Raw genomic sequence first — 17,972 nt, forward strand, 5'->3', positions numbered from 1 at the left:
TAGTTTGAAAGAAAATGGCCACCAAAGGGAGTGGCATTATTAGGAGGTCTGGCCTTGCTGGAGGAAATGTGTCACTGTGGGGTGTGCTTTGAGGTTGCATACACTCAGGATACACCCAGGGTGTCAGTTGACTTTCTGTTGCCTACAAGATGTAGCACTCTCGGCTCTAGGACCACATCTGAGTGCATGCTGCCATGATCCCCATCATGATGATAATGGGCTGAACCTCTAAAATGTAAGTGAGCCCTCTCAATTAAATGTTTTCTTTATAAGAGTTGCCTGAGTAGCCTGGGTTTTTTGCTTTTCCAAATGAAGTTGAGTACAGTTTTTTCGAGGTCTTTGAAGAATTTTGCTGGGATTTTGATGGGTATTTTTTTTTTTAATTTTAAAGACATGGTATCATTATGTAGCCATTAGCTGGACTGGAACTCATGGAGATCTTCCTACCTCTGCCTCCAGAGGCCGGGATTATAGGCGTGCATCACTGCATTCAGCTCTCTTTTTGTTTGTTTGTTTTGTTTTTTGTGACAGGGTTTCTCTGTAGCTTTGGAGCCTATCCTGGAACTAGCTCTTGTAGACCAGGCTGGCCTCCAACTCACATTGATCTGCCTGCCTCTGCCTCCAGAGTACGCCACCACCACCCGGCTCAGCTCTTTTGTAATTTTAATTTTATTTTTTTACTTATTATTGTAGCAAAGGACAACCTTGTGTAATCAGTTTTCTCACCTTTCGTCTTTTTCCCCCCCAAGACAGGGTTTCTCTGTAGCTTTGGTGCCTGTCCTGAAACTAGCTCTTGTAGACCAGGCTGGCCTCGAACTCATGGAGATCTGCCTGCCTCTGCCTCCCGAGTGCTGGGATTGAAGGCGGGTAACACCACCACCGGCTTCACCTTTTAAACAGGTCCCAGGGATTGAATCTGGTCCTGAGGCTTACTCCGCTAGAGCTTTTACTGGCTGAGTCATCTCTCTGGCCCTTCCTTTTAAATAAGAGTAGTGATAATAGTAAATTATTATATATATTTTAAAAGTTATGCGTAAGCCGGGCGGTGGTGGCGCACGCCTTTAATCCCAGCACTCGGGAGGCAGAGGCAGGCGGATCTCTGTGAGTTCAAGTCCAGCCTGGTCTACAAGAGCTAGGTCCAGGACAGGCTCTAAAAAAGCCGCAGAGAAACCCTGTCTCGAAAAACCAAAAAATAAAAAATAAAAAATAAATAAATAAATAAAAGTTATGCGTATTAACGGGGGCTGGAGAGACGGCTCTGTGGTTAAGATTCCAGAGACCTGGGTTTGATTCCCAGCACCCACATAGCAGCTCACAATCTTTAACCCCGGCCCCTGGGAAATCGGGTGCCCTCTTTTGGCCTCTTTAGCTCTGCACACATACAGGCGAAACACGCGTACACATCAAGATTGTATTTAAAAACACTGTATGACAGATTGTGTGGCTTGTGTACTTGAGTGCATCAGCCCCGGAAGGTAAGATCCATCATGTTTCTCCGGAGCTGGAATTACAAGCATGTATAAACCTCCATGTGTACGTACAAATCTGTCCTGTATTTTTTCTGAGACGCGGGCTCATGTAGCCTAGCCTGCTCTCGAATCCGAGAGCCTCTGGCCTCACCCTCCCGCGGGCAGGACAGCATTCCACGCCCGGCTTCTGACTGTTTAATTCCTTCTTCTGGAGTCCACGCCTACGAGCGCGTCACGGCATTTTAGCCAATCTGGAGGACGGGCGGAGGAGAACGAGGCGCGTTCGTGCCGACGCAGAGCCCGCCTAGCCGGAAGTGACGCACAGGATCTTATAAAAGCCCCTAGCGGCCCGCGGACGGCGCTCAGAAGGCTGGCGGGCAGCTAGGATGGCAGATGAGGAGGAAGACCCCACCGTGAGTGAGCGCCTCTGTCACAGCCTGTGTCCTCACTCCCTCGGGCTCCCTGGCGGAGGCTGTCCGAACTTCGCGTTCCGCAGGGAATCCAGCCTAGAGTGTGGGGGCCCCGCAGTGTTTGCTTCAGATTTACCTTAGTCTTGGGACCGGCAGGATGGGAAGGAGGAGTGGGAAGGGGGTTTCCCTTTGATCTGGGTCTGCCAGACACTTCGAAGACACCAGGAGGGCTATGGGAGATCAGAGCTAATACTGCGGGACCAGGAGCCCAGCTGCTAACAAAACTAGTGAGAAACGGAGAAACGATGTAAAGCCAGGAAGCTTGAAGTTCAAACTCATTTTTCTCTGAGAAAGTTATTTAACTTCAGACATCGGTTTTCTCGTCATGAGATAGGATCAGGCCCACTTAAGGAGAGATTTTAGTCCTGTTTTGGTAGGTCCTTAGTAGATGTTGATTCCGATGACAGCAGAGTAGACTTCAGATCAGTAGCAGGTCTTTTACTGCAGTATTGCCTAGCAGTCTGACGACTTAGTTGGCTGAAAACAAAACCCAGAACCCAAGTCATAAGAACTTTTACACACATAAGGTGTAGTGTTGTTAAGGGCCATAACAGAAGCATTTCTGTGTGACTTGAGAATTGGACTTGGTCTTAAGGACCCTTTGATGCTAAGTTTCACGATTCTGTGCTGTTTGGTTTGGTTTATTACTATTGAATATGAAAAAGGGATACTCAACTGTGCTTGATGGTACACACTCAGAAGGCGGAGGCAAGTGGATCTCTGAGTTCCAGGCAGACGGGTACATAGTGAGACCTTGTGTCAAAAAAAAAAAAAAAAAAAAAACAAAAACAAAAAAACAACAAAAAAAAAACACCCTAGAGAGACTAGAGTGATAGCTTAGTGGTTAATACTTCCTGTCACATCTGGCAATCTACAGTCACCTATAACTACATCTCCAGTGGACTGGACACCCTATTTTGGGCACATGGTCAATGCAGGCACCCATAATACACATAAATGGCATCTTTCCAAAAAAAAAAAAAGACTGCTGAGGTGCAGTTCACTGGTTGAGCATCTGTTTAGACTTGAGCCCCTAGCTTCAATGCGTAGCCCACACAAAAGGACAGAAGGGAAACTCAGTGGACTATCAATTGCAGGACAGTCATTTGACATGTCTTTATGTATTTTTAAACTTCTAGTTTGAGGAGGAAAATGAAGAAATTGGAGGAGGAGCAGAAGGTGGACAGGGGAAAAGAAAGAGACTTTTCTCCAAAGAACGTAAGTTGTATTTTGCAATACTTTTATCTTAGACAGTGAAAGCTTTTGAACATGTCCTTTTAAAGTAGATGTATTTTTCTGCATATTCTGCCTAAAGGGACAGTGTTCTCAGACTTGCCTATAAAGTTGCCTGTTTTTATTGTTGTTTTGCTTGTTTTTTTCAAAAGGTAGTCTATACACCCTTGGCTACTCTGGTGCTCACCGTGTAGCCCAAGCTAGTTTTGGATTGGTAGCAATCCTCCTGCCTTAGGCTCTCAAGTACTGGGCTTACAGGTGTGTACCCCTATGCTTAGCATAACTGTTTTTTTGACTCATATGTACTAATTATTCTCTATTCTCTGTGTATGGCATATAAGATGATGAATGTCATCATGATCACCTTTTGGGGGCAGGGTTTTATTTTTGTTTTGTTACTTCTTTTGTTTTCTTGAGACCCCCCGCTGCCCTGGAACTCGCTCTGTAGACCAGGCTGCCCTCAAACTCTGGGTGCTAAGATTAAAGATGTGGGCCACCACCACCCAGCTGAAGTAGGGTGTTTTTTGTTTGTTTGTTTTCATTTTTTCCAAGACAGGATTTCCAAGTAGCTACGGAGCTAGTCCTGGAACTTGCTCTATAGACAAGGCTGGCCTTGAACTATAGAGATCCACTTGCCTCTGCTTCCCAAGTGCTGGGATTAAAGGTGTGACCCACCACCTTTAGGTAGGGTTTTTTGTATTCCAGTAGGGGTCTAAACTATGGGTCTAAACTTGGTATATAGTTGTATGATTTTGAACTTTTTTTTCCCCGAGACAGGAGGGGTCTCTGTAGCTTTGGAGCCTGTCCTGGAACTAGCTCTTGTAGACCAGGATGGCCTCGAACTCACAGAGTTCTGCCTACCTCTGCCTCCCAAGTGCTGGGATTAAAGGCGTGAGCCACCACCACTGCCCCATTAAAGATTTATTTATTTGTAGGCAGTGTTTCTGTTTGCATGCATGCCTGCAGGCCAGAACAGAGCACCAGATCTCATTATAAATAGTTGTGAACCACCATGTGGTTTCTGGAAATTGAACTCAGGACCTCTGGAAGAACAGCCATTGCTCTTAACCTCTGAGCCATCTCTCCAGTCTGACTTTGAACTTCTGATCTTCCTGCTTTACTACCCTGGTGCTAGACTCAGAGACTTGTGTCATGAGTCCCAGTTCATGCCTTGCTGAGGATTGAACCTAGGCTTTGTGTGTGTTAGGCTTGCACTCTGCTGCTAACTGAGGTACAGCCTGAACACCATTACCACCCTTTGCCTGTTTTGGTTTGTTTTTTGTTGCTGTGTTTCCCTTCTTTTGTTTTGTGTTTAGCAAGGTCTCATGTATTCCAGATAGGCCTTGTATTACGTAGCTGAAGATGACCATGAAGTTGTATTCCTCTTATATCCACTTTTCAAGTGATGTACGTTGAGGCCTTGGACTAAGACTGAACAGGCAGAAGGTGGTGAAGTGTGCAGTACTAACAGTGGCTGGAGATTGTAATGTACTAGCCTTCTGTCATACTCCTTCAGCAGACAAGATAGGCAAGGTTAGCTGTTTCTCCTTGTCATGGCCCATACTGACTTCTGAAAGGCACCAAGAGAATGTACTCTCCATCTCCGTGCTGAGAAGTTCAGCAACATAGATTTATGCCTGAATGCAGCAGTATTTAAAAATTCTTGAAACTGCAAGATCAGCCTTCGACTGTCTAATTCCTTTTCCAGGCACACCTGGTGCTCATAGCCATACTCCCAGCTCTTGAGAGAGGTAGGGACTGGAGGATTTGGAGTTCAGTGTCATCCTCAGCTACATAGTGCATTTGAAGCCAGCTTGTGCTACATGAGATCCTGTCTCAAAACAACAAAATCCTTTCCAGTATCTTCATTTTTGTTTAAACCTGACCACTTCCTATTCTATCTCCCTGATGCTAAGTGCATGATTCGTATGTGGTTTTACTTTGTGTCATGAGGAGATATGAAAAGGGCCCTTAAGCAGAGACAGGCAGATCTCTGTGAGTTCAAGACCAGCCTGGACAAGTTCCAGGACAGGATCCAAGGTACAAGAGAGAAACCCTGTCTCGAAAAACCAACAAAAAGGGATCCTTACACCGAAAGCACTCTAGCCTAGCACTCTAGACCTGGTACTTAGTGTTTCTTGTTCAAACCTTTAGTTCAACTTTAGTTGCTTTAACTTTGTGATAATAAAAATTTGGAATCTTCACAGCCACTCTCACTGAACTAATAGAATCTTCATGTCTCTTCTTGTATCTGTTTTTGCTGTTTTTCAGTCAGGGTCTTGCTATATAGTCCAGGTTGGCCTTAAACTTTTGTTCATCTTCCTCAATCTCCCTTCCCATCTCCTTCTACTGTGTGTTTCCCAGGGATGGTGCTCAGGCCCGTAGGCTTGGCAACAGGTGCCCTTACCTACTATGCCATCTATGTAAATGAAGATGACCTTGAACTTCTGATTCTGCCTCCACTTCCCAAGAACTAAGATTCCAGGGCTGTGCTGCCGCAACCAGTTATTTATTACTCAGTGCTGGGAATCAAACTCAGAGCCTTGACATTCTGGCAGGAACCCTCCTGACTGAGCCACATCCCCAGTTCTAAAGATTTCCTTTTGGTGTGGTAACACAGTTTCAAAGCATCCACTGTCATTTTTCTATGCCTTTACTTTTGACCAAATACAGCCAACTTCTGAACATGTGCATCTTATATAACGTCAGTTTTCTGTTCTAATGAAGTAGGTGAATTACACCTATCAAAGTGTTTGTGACGTGTCTTCCTCAAATATTTAAGGAGAAAACAACTTAGAGTGGGAAGTTATAACAGGCATCACTTTAGCTACTGGTCAAAGTTAGCATCGTGAGTGGTGTATTGGCCTGTACCCCTGATGTGAAATTATTTCTAATAGTGTAAAAGCATTCCAGCCTCGGTATAATCCCGAGAAAAGAGATAGAACAGTCTGCAGGAGCTGACTAGGATTCTCTGTAAGTGTCGAGGTCTTGGAAGAGCTAAGGGTCTGTCACCAGTTGTCTGGAGAAAGCTACAGAGGTGTGACAAGTTAGTAGGTTGGGGTCTGGAGTCACGGCCTGGGGTGTGTAGCTCAGGGGTAAGGGCTTCTGCCCAACATGTGTGAAGCTCTGGTGTGGGGTGAGGTAGACACAAGGGAACGGAACAGAAAATAGATCTCAGAAAAATAGGTACAATCTGAACAAGGTCCTTGTACTAATGTTGGTTTCTTAGTATGAATATATGTTGTAGAAGGTATTGGGCATATAGAAACGCTCCTACTTTTATAACTCATCTGTAAACTTAAAATTTTCTCTTAAAAAGACAAGTTTTCAAAATAGAATTCAAAAAGAAAGTGAAAATATTTGTATTCTCCTATATTTGTTTTCTTCATTATGTATTGGGACCTAAAGTCTCTTGGCATTTTGAACACAAGGGATCACTGTACTCCAGCCTGGCTTCCAAGTCACCCCTTTTCTTACCTTTGGTTGCCTCTGCCAGTTTTTGCTTCTAAATAGGAATTATTCTAAGGCTGAATATATGATATATATCTATAATCCCAATCCTCTGGAGAATTATGGATTTGTGCTACATGGAGAAACACTGCCTCAGCCCCTTCTAAGCAGTTAATGAAATGTCGTTAACAGTAATAAAATGAATAAAAACAATGTAAAAGGAGTTAAAAATGTGCTTATTTTTTTTTAAGAAGTATGCTCTAAGCTCCTTTTTAAAATATCTATATATAGTTGGTCATGGTAGTGATTGCCATTAATCCTACTACTAGGGAAGGCTATCCAGGTCTACTTAGTGAGTTCCAGGTCAGCCAGAGCTGCATAATGAGACTGTTCTTTATTTTATTTTATTATTTTCTTTATTAGTTTTTTTTTTTTGTCTATGTAGCAGTTCTGACTGTCTTGGAACTCTATTTGTGGACCAGGCTGGCCTCGAACTCATAGAAATCCACCTGCTTCTGCCTCCCAGGTGCTGAGATTAAAGGTGTGCACTACCATAGCTGACTGAATCTGTCTTTTTTAAAGTATTATTATTATTATTATTATTATTATTATTACCATGATGCATAGGAAAGCCGTGGATAACTGTGAAGTTCATTCACTCCTTCCACCTTTACATGGTGAATTTAGATCACAAGGATTGCACAGGAAGCATCTTTAGCTACAGAACCATCTTCCTCTTTTTTTAAAAAAAATTATTTACTTATTATGTACATAGTGTTCTGCCTCATGTATGCCTGCAGGCCAGAAGAGGGAACCAGATCTCATTACAGATAGTTGTGAGCCACTGAGGTTACTGGGAATTGAACTCATGTCCTCTGGAAGAGCAGACAGTGCTCTTAATCTCTGTCTGAGTCATCTCTCCAGCCCAACTTCCTCGTTCCAAAAAATAAAATAAAATAAGACTTGCGTGAAGTAAATTGTGCATGTTCTAAGAGAACAACAACCTGGTCAGATTTGTATATATGTATACTTATGGTCACCACTGGGATCAAGATAAAAGTAACCCTGGCACTTAGGAAGTAGAAGCTGGAGGACAGAGAGTTCTGGGCCAGGCTGGCCTACATAGTGAGATTCTGTCACAAACAGGAAGCTAAGTATGGTGGTGCACAACTGTAATCTCAGCACTTAGGAGGTAGAAACAGAAGGATCAAGAATGTAAGGCCACCCTTACATAGGGCATACAGACCTTGTCCATATCTATCCAAAGATAGAAGACATTCCAGAGTTGACAGCATTTGCATACCCCTTTGATTTAGTTATGTATTTTATGTATATGAGTGCTTTGTCTATATACGTATCTGTACACCGGAAGAGAGCATTGGATCGTGAACTGCTATATTGGGTGCTGGGAATTGAACTCAGGACCTCTGGAAGAGCACCCAGTGCTCTTAACTGCTGAGCCATCTCTCCAGCCCCATATACCCCTTTGAAAACCTGACCAAAATTACAGTCCTTCCCAGAAAATGTATATATACAGAAATGTGTGAAGCCTGTCTGTGAAGTAATTGGAATATATTGACCATAGGTTAAGCGTCCTTAGGAGTCCTGTCTTCTCTAAGCTACAAAGAAGAGCATTATTACTACTGTGTTCAGATCAGCTGGGTCACATTTAAGGTTCGCTAGTTAAGGTTTTAACTAGCTGTGTGACCTCAGGGTGAGTCACTTCACTTGGTGCCCTAGTTTTCTCACCCATAGAATGAGGGTGTCAATAGTGTTTAAAGTGGAGGCAAGCATAAGAATTGAATTATATATGAAAAGCCTTAAAATAGTATCTGGCCTATAGGAAATACCAAACAAGTTTTTAGCTATTTGCAGTTATTTTTATTACTCTGAATTAGGCTTTTCTTCTCTTGTATATTCTGTTCTTTCAGATGAAACCTGAAAGGGCTTCAGCCTGCTTCTTTTTTCTTTGGCTTTTTTGAGACAGGGTTTCTCTGTGTAGTCCTGGTTGTCCTGGGACTCACTCTGTAGACCAGGCTGGCCTCTAACTCAGAGATCCTCCTGCCTCTACCTCTCGAGTGCTGGGATTAAAGGCATGTGCTATCCCAGTTGGCTTCAGCCTCTCTTATAAGAAGGTAATTGGAGCGCTTTATCTCACGCCCCTGTGGTAATGTTGAAGACCTCTGCCTTCTCTTTTCCCGTGCCCGCACTTCCTCATCACTCTCAGGAAAGGCTGATCTTTCGGACCAGCACTTAGGAGGCAGAGGCAGGCGGATCTCTGAGTCTGAGGCCAGCCTGGTCTATGGAGTGAGTTCTAGGACAGCCAGAGCATGAAAAGGAAAGGAAGGAAGGCTACGCTGTCGCTAGCTTTGTCCGTACTATATTTAAAGGTGTTCCTGTGATGGCTGTGAGTGGGTGGTAGAGATGAGGCAAATAACAACATTAGGGTTTAGTAGCCTAGGAAGAGGCAGGTTTCTGGAAGCTAAATAGTAAGTCTGGTCATAACACTGCTTAGACCTTTTATACCAAAATCCATACTTGGAGACACAATTGTAGTATTTTGTTTGTTTGAAACAAACTTAGTATGTAGATCATCCTGGACCTGAACTCAGATCCACTTGTCCCTGATTCCTGACTACTGTGGGATTAGAAAGCCATGTACTACCTCGCCCAGCTATAATTATGTTATCAAACCATTGTTTATAGTTTGGTTTAATTCTAGTTGGTATGGGAAAGGTACTGGTGAAATTAGTCAGTCTCTGAGTAAACCAAAGCTCTTATTCTTTCACAGTACGGTGTATGATGTATGGGTTTGGGGATGACCAGAATCCTTACACCGAGTCGGTGGATATTCTTGAAGACCTTGTCATCGAGTTCATTACTGAGATGGTAAGACAGCTGTGTAACTATTCATCTTTTTTGTTTGTTTTTTAATTTTGTGTTTTAGTTAATTGAAGATTAGAAATTCTAAGCTTTAAATAACACTAAAACTTTTGAAATAAGCTATCCATTTGAGTACCTACTTTGTGCAAGTTCATGGCTTCTATTGCCATTAATTTACATTGCCATTAATAACAGAGACTACATAAATGTATTCCAGCACTTCTGAGTTTTATTTGTTTTTTGATTTATTTCATTTTATATATATGGGTGTTTTGCCTACAAGTATGTCTGTGTACCATGTGTGTGTCTTGTGTTCTTGGAGGCCAGAAGAGAGGGTTGGATTCCCTGAACCTGGAGATAGATGGTTGTGACCTGCCGTGTGAATGCTGGGAATTGAACTCCGGTCCTCTGGAAGAACAGCACTGAGCAATTTATCCAGTTTCTGAGTTTTATTTGTTAAAACATAAAATGAAAAAATATTGCCCATAATCTCATACAGCATAACTTCTTTTCCTTCCAGTATTTATTTTAAAGTATGTACAGTTTATGTCATATCTTTGAGGTTTTTATTGTTGTTTTGCTTTGTTTTTTATCTTTGGGAACACTCTCCAAAGAGCAAAACAAAAAAAAAATTAAAATTAAGTTCCATAATGTTTTTGACAATAGTGATCATAATGGCATTCATTTTACTCTTAAATGTTTTATGTGTGTTTCATGTGTTTTAATCTTAATTATTTTAGTAGCCATATAAATTCATATGAATTTTTCCCCCTTGGGGCAGGATCTGATGTATTTCGGCTGACTTCACTGTGTACCTAAAGGCGACCCTGAAGTTTTGATCCTCCTGCCCCGATTCCTGAGCAGGGAATACAGACTGTCGGGCCCATTTATTTTTCACTGCTGGTGACCAAACTCAGGTCTTTATGCATGCTAGGCAAACCATCAAACTGAGCTTCAACTGCTTTACCATATTGGTTATCATACTGAATGTGATTAACCATAACCTAATTGTATAAGTCATTTACAGGTAGTTGCAGTAGGTGGCCACTTGTTCGTTTCTGGCTTCCCAGACCTGAAATAACCACACAGAAACTGTTAATTAAATCACTGCTTGGCCTATTAGCTCTAGCTTCTTATTGGCTAGCTCTTACATCTTGAGTTAACCCATTTTGATTATTTTATACTTTACCACGAGGCGTCTGTCCCCAGTGGTGGCTACATGGCTTCTTTTCCTTGACTCCACCCACCCTCTCTATATATTTATTCCAGCCTGGCTATATTCTGTTAAGCCATTGGCCGAAACCAGCTTCTTTATTCATTAACCAATAAAAGTAACACATATACAGAAGGACTTCCCACACCGGGTAGTTTTGTTCTGTGGTGTTGGTGTTTGAACTCAGGGCCCCTTGAATGCACTATGACCAAGTTATGTCTCCAATCCTGCGCCTGACATCTTGGATGACCACTTTCATGGATTTCTTCCTTTTCTTTCTTTGGATATATAAGCAGAGATGGGGTTACTGAATTTGGCTGTATTTAGTTCTTATGAGTGTTTACCCTTTATTTTGGATTATTTCCTTACTACAGAAAAAAAAGTGAAAAAAAAATTCTCAGAAGGGCTAAGGCTGAGCTTGGTGAAGAGCACGTGCCTCGTGTGTTTAAGGGCCTGGGTTTAATATAGCATCGAAGGGAAACATTGGCAGCAGTAGTGGTAGAGCATGCCCTTAGCATGTGCGAGGCCCTGGGTTCAGTCCCCAGCACCATATTAAATGACAGAGTCAGACAAAGTGGATCAGACTTGTAATCCCAAAATTCCAGAGGCAGACAGGGGATCACTACAAGTTAAAAAAAAAATCCAACCTGGTCTGTGTATATAGCGAGTTCTAGACCATCCAGAGCTACATAATGAGACTGTCTAAAAAAAGTAAAATAAAATGAAATAAAACAAACAAACAAAAAAACAGAAACAAACAAAAACTCAAACACTAACAAAACAGGATTTAATCTCAGCATGCTAAGCATTCAGGAGGGTGAGGCAGGAGGACACCAGTTTCAAGACCAGCCTTGTCTACATAGCAAGACCTTTTCTCAATAAATAAAAACAAAACTGGGCAGTATGCTAAATGCTTGTAATCCCAGAACTTGAAGCCAAGGCAGGAGGATCGCCTCAATTAAGACTAGCCCAGGCTTGTCTGCTTGTCTAAAAGATGAACCTTAAGGAATCAGACAAGTAGGCCTGAGTTCAGGGCCAGGCTGGTCTACATAGTGAGTTCCAGGTTCTATGGTGAGACCACGTCTCAAAAACAAAACAACAGCAAATGTTACAATTGTGTTTCCAAGTGTGAATTTTGGTATAAAAGGTCTAAGCAGTGTTATGACCAGTCTTACTATTTACCTCCAGAAATTTCCCTTCCTTCCAAGCTACTAAATCCCAATGTTAATATTTGCTTAATCTTTATTACACACTCGCTAGCACCCAGAACACCTTTAACAAGACCACCCCTCCTCAGCAAAACAAACTCTACCTATATCACAAAACAGAGCAGATGTATCTCAAAATTTGGTAGATTTTGTTGTTGGTTTTGGTATTATTTATTTATTTATTATGCCTCATAAATAAATAAAGGCATAAAGTCCCTGCCTGACTTGGAGCTTGCTATATAAACCAGGAATTTGCTATATAAATGTTTATATAAGCCAGGCTGGCCTTGAACTCAAAGAGGTCTGTCTCTCTCTGCCTCCCGAGTGCTGGGGTAAAGGTGTACATCACCTTGTCCAGCTCACTTTGGTAGTTGTAATGTCCTTATTGTAAAAAATATATATGTAGCCAGGCGGTGGTGGCGCACGCCTTTAATCCCAGCACTCGGGAGGCAGAGGCAGGCAGATCTCTGTGAGTTCAAGACCAGCCTGGTCTACAAGAGCTAGCTCCAGGACAGGCTCTTAAAAAGCTGCAGAGAAACCCTATCTCGAAAAACCAAAATATATATATATATATATATATATATATATATATATATATATATATATATATATATGTGTGTGTGTGTGTGTGTGTGTGTGTGTAAATAAATAAATAAGCTCATAAAGGAAATACTTCTGTGTAATAGAAAAGGGAAAAGGAAGGCTGGAGAGGTGGCACAGCCATTAAGAGCACTTAACTGCTCTTCCAGAGGTCCTGAATTCATTCCCAGCAACCACATGGTGGCTCCCAACCCCTTTGTAGTAGGATCAGACTCCTGTTGTGCATCAAGTTGGAGCACTCTCATCATAAAATACATGAATACATAAAAGAAAAGGGACATACAGATGGTTCACAAATAAATAGCTGTAATTAGAAGAGAAAATTCTCACCCTCACCAGCATGTTTAATAGCAAATTAAAACACAAAAGTATTTGACTTTTAAAACTGAGTCTATTTCCTTGTCGTAGACTCACAAAGCAATGTCAATCGGAAGACAGGGTCGAGTGCAAGTTGAAGATATTGTCTTCCTGATTCGAAAGGACCCAAGGAAGTTTGCCAGAGTTAAAGACTTACTTACTATGAATGAAGAATTGAAACGGGCTAGAAAAGCTTTTGACGAAGCCAACTATGGATCTTGACACCGTTTGTAATATCTGTAATTTTGATATTTTGTTTGGAGACCGTACGTTCTAACTGTCTACAGTAATGTGATAGCTAGGCATGTGATGAAGGAGGCCTTCAGTTCTCGTTTTGTAACTTGAGCCTTTCATTGCCTGCCTTCATACCTGAACTCTTCGCCGGGATTCAGTGACTGCTGACAGTGTCTCCAGTTGTGCAGCTCCGTCTGAAAAGGCAGTGTTTCGTGGACTTGTGTATGCCCAGCTCTGTGCCATAGCTGCATGACATGCAATCTAAATGTCCTTTTGGCTTTATGAAAGTTGAGACCCGTGCTTTATGTATTTCAAGTTTTTATGACAGTGGCGGGAGGAGTTCTTAGCGAATGAACGTGTTTGTGTTTCTTTTAAGGAACTAAGTTCTTGTAAGAATGTTTATTTGTTTTAATATTCTTTTCTAAAGAACTCTTTCTTTTTTTAAAGAAACTACTATTTGTTAAGTGTTAGTGGACCTCATCTTCCTTGGTAACAGTAAAGTTTCTAAAATAAGTGCTTTCAGTAGTAGGGATGGCAAAATATCTGTCTGAGGTCAGGACAGATATTTTGGGTGGTGTTCTATTGACATATATGTAAGTTAATTTCACTGTAAAAATGTATAGTTGATTTAACCAGTATGTGACTGTGCAAGCATTTTGATAGTTAAGGATATGCAGGCTTTGTGTGTATTTAGCATATTGCATTAAATTATTTTATTTAGCTTATAATAAGGATTAAAATTACATTTAAAGAGATTACTGAATGTTACTCTGTGAAACCTACTGGTGCTTCTTAACATCGCTAAATCAGTACTTGGGGAAATACTACCTGTTTAATCTGTTGATACAAGGAATAAAGGATGAAGAATTAAACACATTAATACTTGAGTTTGTTATTATTTATTTATTTATTTATTTTGAGGCAGGGTTTCTCTGTGTAGTCTATCCTGGAACTTGCTTTGTAGATCAGTCTGGCCTCGAACTCTCAGAGATCCGCCTGCCTCTGCTTCCTGAGTGCTAGGATTAAAGGCGTGCGTCACGACACATAGCTGAGTTTGTGATTTTATCCCCCTCCCATGATATTGCATCCATTACTGTATGATAGTCCTAGCTGTTTTATCTTGTCATAAAGCCTTTTCTATCTTATTGTTAAACTACACGTCAGTTGATGATGAGATAGCTGGGCTGATTATTTTATTCAGTTGAAGGGGTTGGACAGATCAGAAGTTAAGAGCATTGGCAACTTTTTCCAGAGGTACTCAGGTTCAATTCCCAGCACTTACATGGTGCCTCACAACCATCTAACTCCAGTTCCAGGGGATTCAGGTTCTGGCTTTCTGTATACCAGACAGGCAAGTGGTATACAGACATGCATGCAGGCAGAATATTCCTATATGTACATTTACAAAAAGCAACTGAAGAGCTATTTCAGTCTACTTAAATAAAAAATGACGTTTGAGAGCTGACTAGAAGAAATAGTGAGTAAACAGACTTGCTGCCAATCCTGACGACCTGACTTTGACCCCTAGGACCAAGGGTAAGAGGAGGAGCCAACTTCTGCTTTTGGGTTGGCATCTGATCACACACTCTTTTTGGTATGCTCATGTTTTCTCTACCCCACATAGACAAAATGAATGTAATTTTAAAAATTAAAAAAGCATGGCAGTCAATATTTGTCATGATTTGGGGGGAGAAGGTTGAGACAGGATCTCTCTATATATATATCCCTGGTTTTCCGAGAATTTGCTATGTTGACCAGGATGGCCTTGAACAGAGAGATCTACTTGTCTTTGCTTCCCTAGTGCTGGGAGTAAAGGCATGTGCCACCATGGCCAGCCGTCTGTCGCTATTTCTGCTAGTCAGGGCCTGTTCTATTCTGAAAAAATGTACTAAAGAATTTATACTGAGTACTATTCAATTTTTATCTACTTTGTTCAGAAAACTTCCCTGCCCCGACGTCCCAGTCATTTTAAATGCCTTACTTTTCTACTAATGAACCAGACCCATGTGACAATTTTACTGTTTATATATAACATATAATTTTAAAAATTAGTGTGTGCGCGCACACACACACACACTTGCATATCTGTGTGTAGGTATGTACACAGGAGTACATGTGCCCAAGGAGACCAGCAGAGGATTCAGATCCCTAGGAGCTGGAGCTATCTGATGTGAAGCCTGGGAATCAAGTTTTGGTCATTGCAAGCAGTGTGCACTCTAAACTGCTGAACTGATTCAGCCCTGGTTGGGGTGTTGTTGTTGCTTGTTTGTTTTGGGGGAAAGGAGACGTGTAGTGATATTGTTGTAAAGATTGGAGTGCAGAACTAAGCCACTAGAGGTCAAACGGTTGTGACTTACACCTTTAATCCCAGTACTTGGGAGTCCCACGCCTTTAACCCCAGCACTAGGGAGGTGGAGACAGGAAGGGATATGGCTGGGAGGCAAGAGGAATATAAGGAAGGGGAGACAGGAGCTCGGTGCAGTCTGAGTTTGGTAGAGATGGATACAGTCTGGAGATGCAGTCTGAGGACAGGATTGCCCCTTCAGTCTGAGCATTGGTAGAGGTAAAAGAATTCTCTAGAGGCTGGTGCTCTGCTTCTCTGATCTTCAGCTTTAACCCCTATATCTACGTCTGGATTTTTATTATGACAATTAGAATTCATGCTACAGAGATGTTTGGAGATGGTCTCTTATAGTGAAGGCTGGCCTTGAACACCTCACCGAGCAGCTGATCTTCATCCTCGAGCATTCACCTGCCAAGTGCTAGGATTACATTTGTGTACCACTGTCACTGTGTGCATTTGCTTTGTTTTTAATCTCAAGACTTTTTAAGGTGCCAAGTGATAGACTATAAAACTAATATAAAGCCAGGTGGTGGTGGCGCACACCTTTAATCCCAGCACTAGGGAGGCAGAGGCAGGCGGATCTCTGTGAGTTCAAGGCCAGCCTGGTCTACAAGAGCTAGTTCCAGGATAGGCTCCAAAGCTACAGAGAAACCCTGTCTCGAAAAAAACAAAAGTAAAAAAGCAAAACAACAACAAAAAACTAATATAAGCAGAAAAGGAATTTACTGGCTTACTTAGTTGAAACACAGGAAAGAAAGGATGGAACTGACTTCAGGCTTGACTGGACTCAAAGACTTAAGAAGAATCAGGAATATGGGTAACAACTTCAGAATGAGGAGACTGATGCACTTCCTAGTTGTGGTGTTAATGACAATGGCCCCCATAGGCTCCCATTTGAATATTTGGTCCTAGTTAGTGGAATTGTTTTGAGAAGGACTAGGAGGTGTGAGGTGGGGTATCCTTCTGTACTCTGTGAATGTATGTTGTTCCCATTGGTTGATAATTAAAAAAAGCTGCTTTGGCCTATGGCAAGAATATAGCTAGGCGGGAAATCCAAACAGATACACAGGACAAGGGCGGGATCGAGAGGAATGTAAGCTAGCTGCCAAAGAGAGATGCCAGAACAGAGGTAACTCTATGGCCACGTGGTGACACACTGATCAGCAGAAATGGGTTAATTTATAAGAGAGAGCTAGTCAGTAATAACCCAAGTCATCAGCCAAGCAATTATATTTAATATATGCCTCTGAGTGATTATTTCATAAGTGGTTGTGGGGACCAACAGGCAGGAAAGAAACCGGTCCAGCGGGACCAGGGGAGACACAAAGAACTTTCAGCTACAGAGGTGTGGCTATGTTGGAGGAGGTGTGTCATTGGGGGTGGGTTTTGAGATTTCAAAAGCTAGGCCCAGTCTCAACCGCCCTCCCCTCAACCTTTCAGATCTCATACAAGCTTTTGGCTACTGCATTAACACTGAGCCTACCTACCTGCCTGCTGCCCTGCTCATCACCATGATGGTCATGGTCATGATGGTTGTGTCTGGGGCCATAAGCTAGCCCCTAATTAAATGCTTTTATCTTTGAAACTGCCATGGTAGAGCTGTGTGGTGGTGGTGCACATCTGTAGTCCCAGCACTTGGGAGGCAGCGACAGGAGGATTTCTGTGACTTCAAGACCAGCTTGGAGTTCCAGGACAGCTAGAGCTGTTACACAGAAACCTTGTCTCGAAAAAAAAAAATAATATTTAAAAAGTTGCCTTGGTCTTGGTGTCTCTTCACAGCAATAGAACAGGAGCAGAAACACTACTAAATTCCAAGTAAGAGTTATGATTGTCTTGACTCTTACTTCCTGCCCTTCTGAGTTGAAGCTGTTCCTCAGTGGGTAGAGTGCTCACCTATCATGCATAAAGCCCTGGGCTTGATCCTCAGCACTTCATAAACCTAGTGTAGTGCACACCTATAATCTGGACCTTCGGAGATGGAGGCAGGAGGATCACCAACATGAGATACATGAGATCCTTGCTGCTACCCCCTCACTCCAAAAGGCATAGAGTAGGCCTGGAAAGCAAAAAGGAAAGGGAGATTGGCTAAGTGACCCTATACAGTCCATCATTCAGCTGCCCATGACTGAACTCAAGGATCCTCCTGCTTCAGTCTCCTGTATACTGGGGAAGGGGGCTTTACAGACAGAGTTTATTAATTGTGAATTCTTATAGTAAGGCATGATAGCTACCCCCCAACATGTAGAGTAGACACTGTGTAACAATTTCAGTAAAATTAAACAAAATTGGAAATGGAGTTTTTCAGTTGCCCTTGATGTATCCTCAACCCCATGACAGTGACCAATGTAGAACTGAACAGAGCTGATCCATTTTCACTGAATTTTTTTTTGAACAATGATGATTAGAGGGCACAGGTGCCCTCAGGTCTTTGGTTTTGCATATACATATAGTCAGAATAGAATATCAGAATGAGCCTCAGGCTCAACAAATAACCAAATCTTTGCCAACTTG

General features: G+C 42.1%; 1 protein-coding gene across 1 annotated transcript; it reads left to right on the plus strand.

The window, feature by feature from the left end:
* Positions 1-1,840: 1,840 nt before the first annotated feature.
* On the plus strand, positions 1,841-13,997 carry Taf13 (TATA-box binding protein associated factor 13). The gene is made up of 4 exons (XM_038311429.1): positions 1,841-1,882; positions 3,079-3,157; positions 9,414-9,511; positions 12,935-13,997. The coding sequence occupies exons 1-4, from the start codon at positions 1,856-1,858 to the stop codon at positions 13,103-13,105; spliced, it is 375 nt and encodes a 124-aa protein (XP_038167357.1). The 5' UTR covers positions 1,841-1,855; the 3' UTR covers positions 13,106-13,997.
* The last annotated feature ends 3,975 nt before the right edge of the window (positions 13,998-17,972 follow it).

This window comes from Arvicola amphibius, chromosome 14, assembly GCF_903992535.2.
Source record: "Arvicola amphibius chromosome 14, mArvAmp1.2, whole genome shotgun sequence".
Taxonomy (NCBI): Eukaryota; Metazoa; Chordata; class Mammalia; order Rodentia; family Cricetidae; genus Arvicola; species Arvicola amphibius.

Coding starts and splice junctions, on each gene's coding strand:
- Taf13 (XM_038311429.1), top strand. CDS start 1,856: ATGGCAGATGAGGAGGAAGACCCCACC. Junction 3,158..9,413: donor GAGACTTTTCTCCAAAGAAC/GTAAGTTGTATT, acceptor ATTCTTTCACAG/TACGGTGTATGATGTATGGG. Junction 9,512..12,934: donor TCGAGTTCATTACTGAGATG/GTAAGACAGCTG, acceptor TCCTTGTCGTAG/ACTCACAAAGCAATGTCAAT.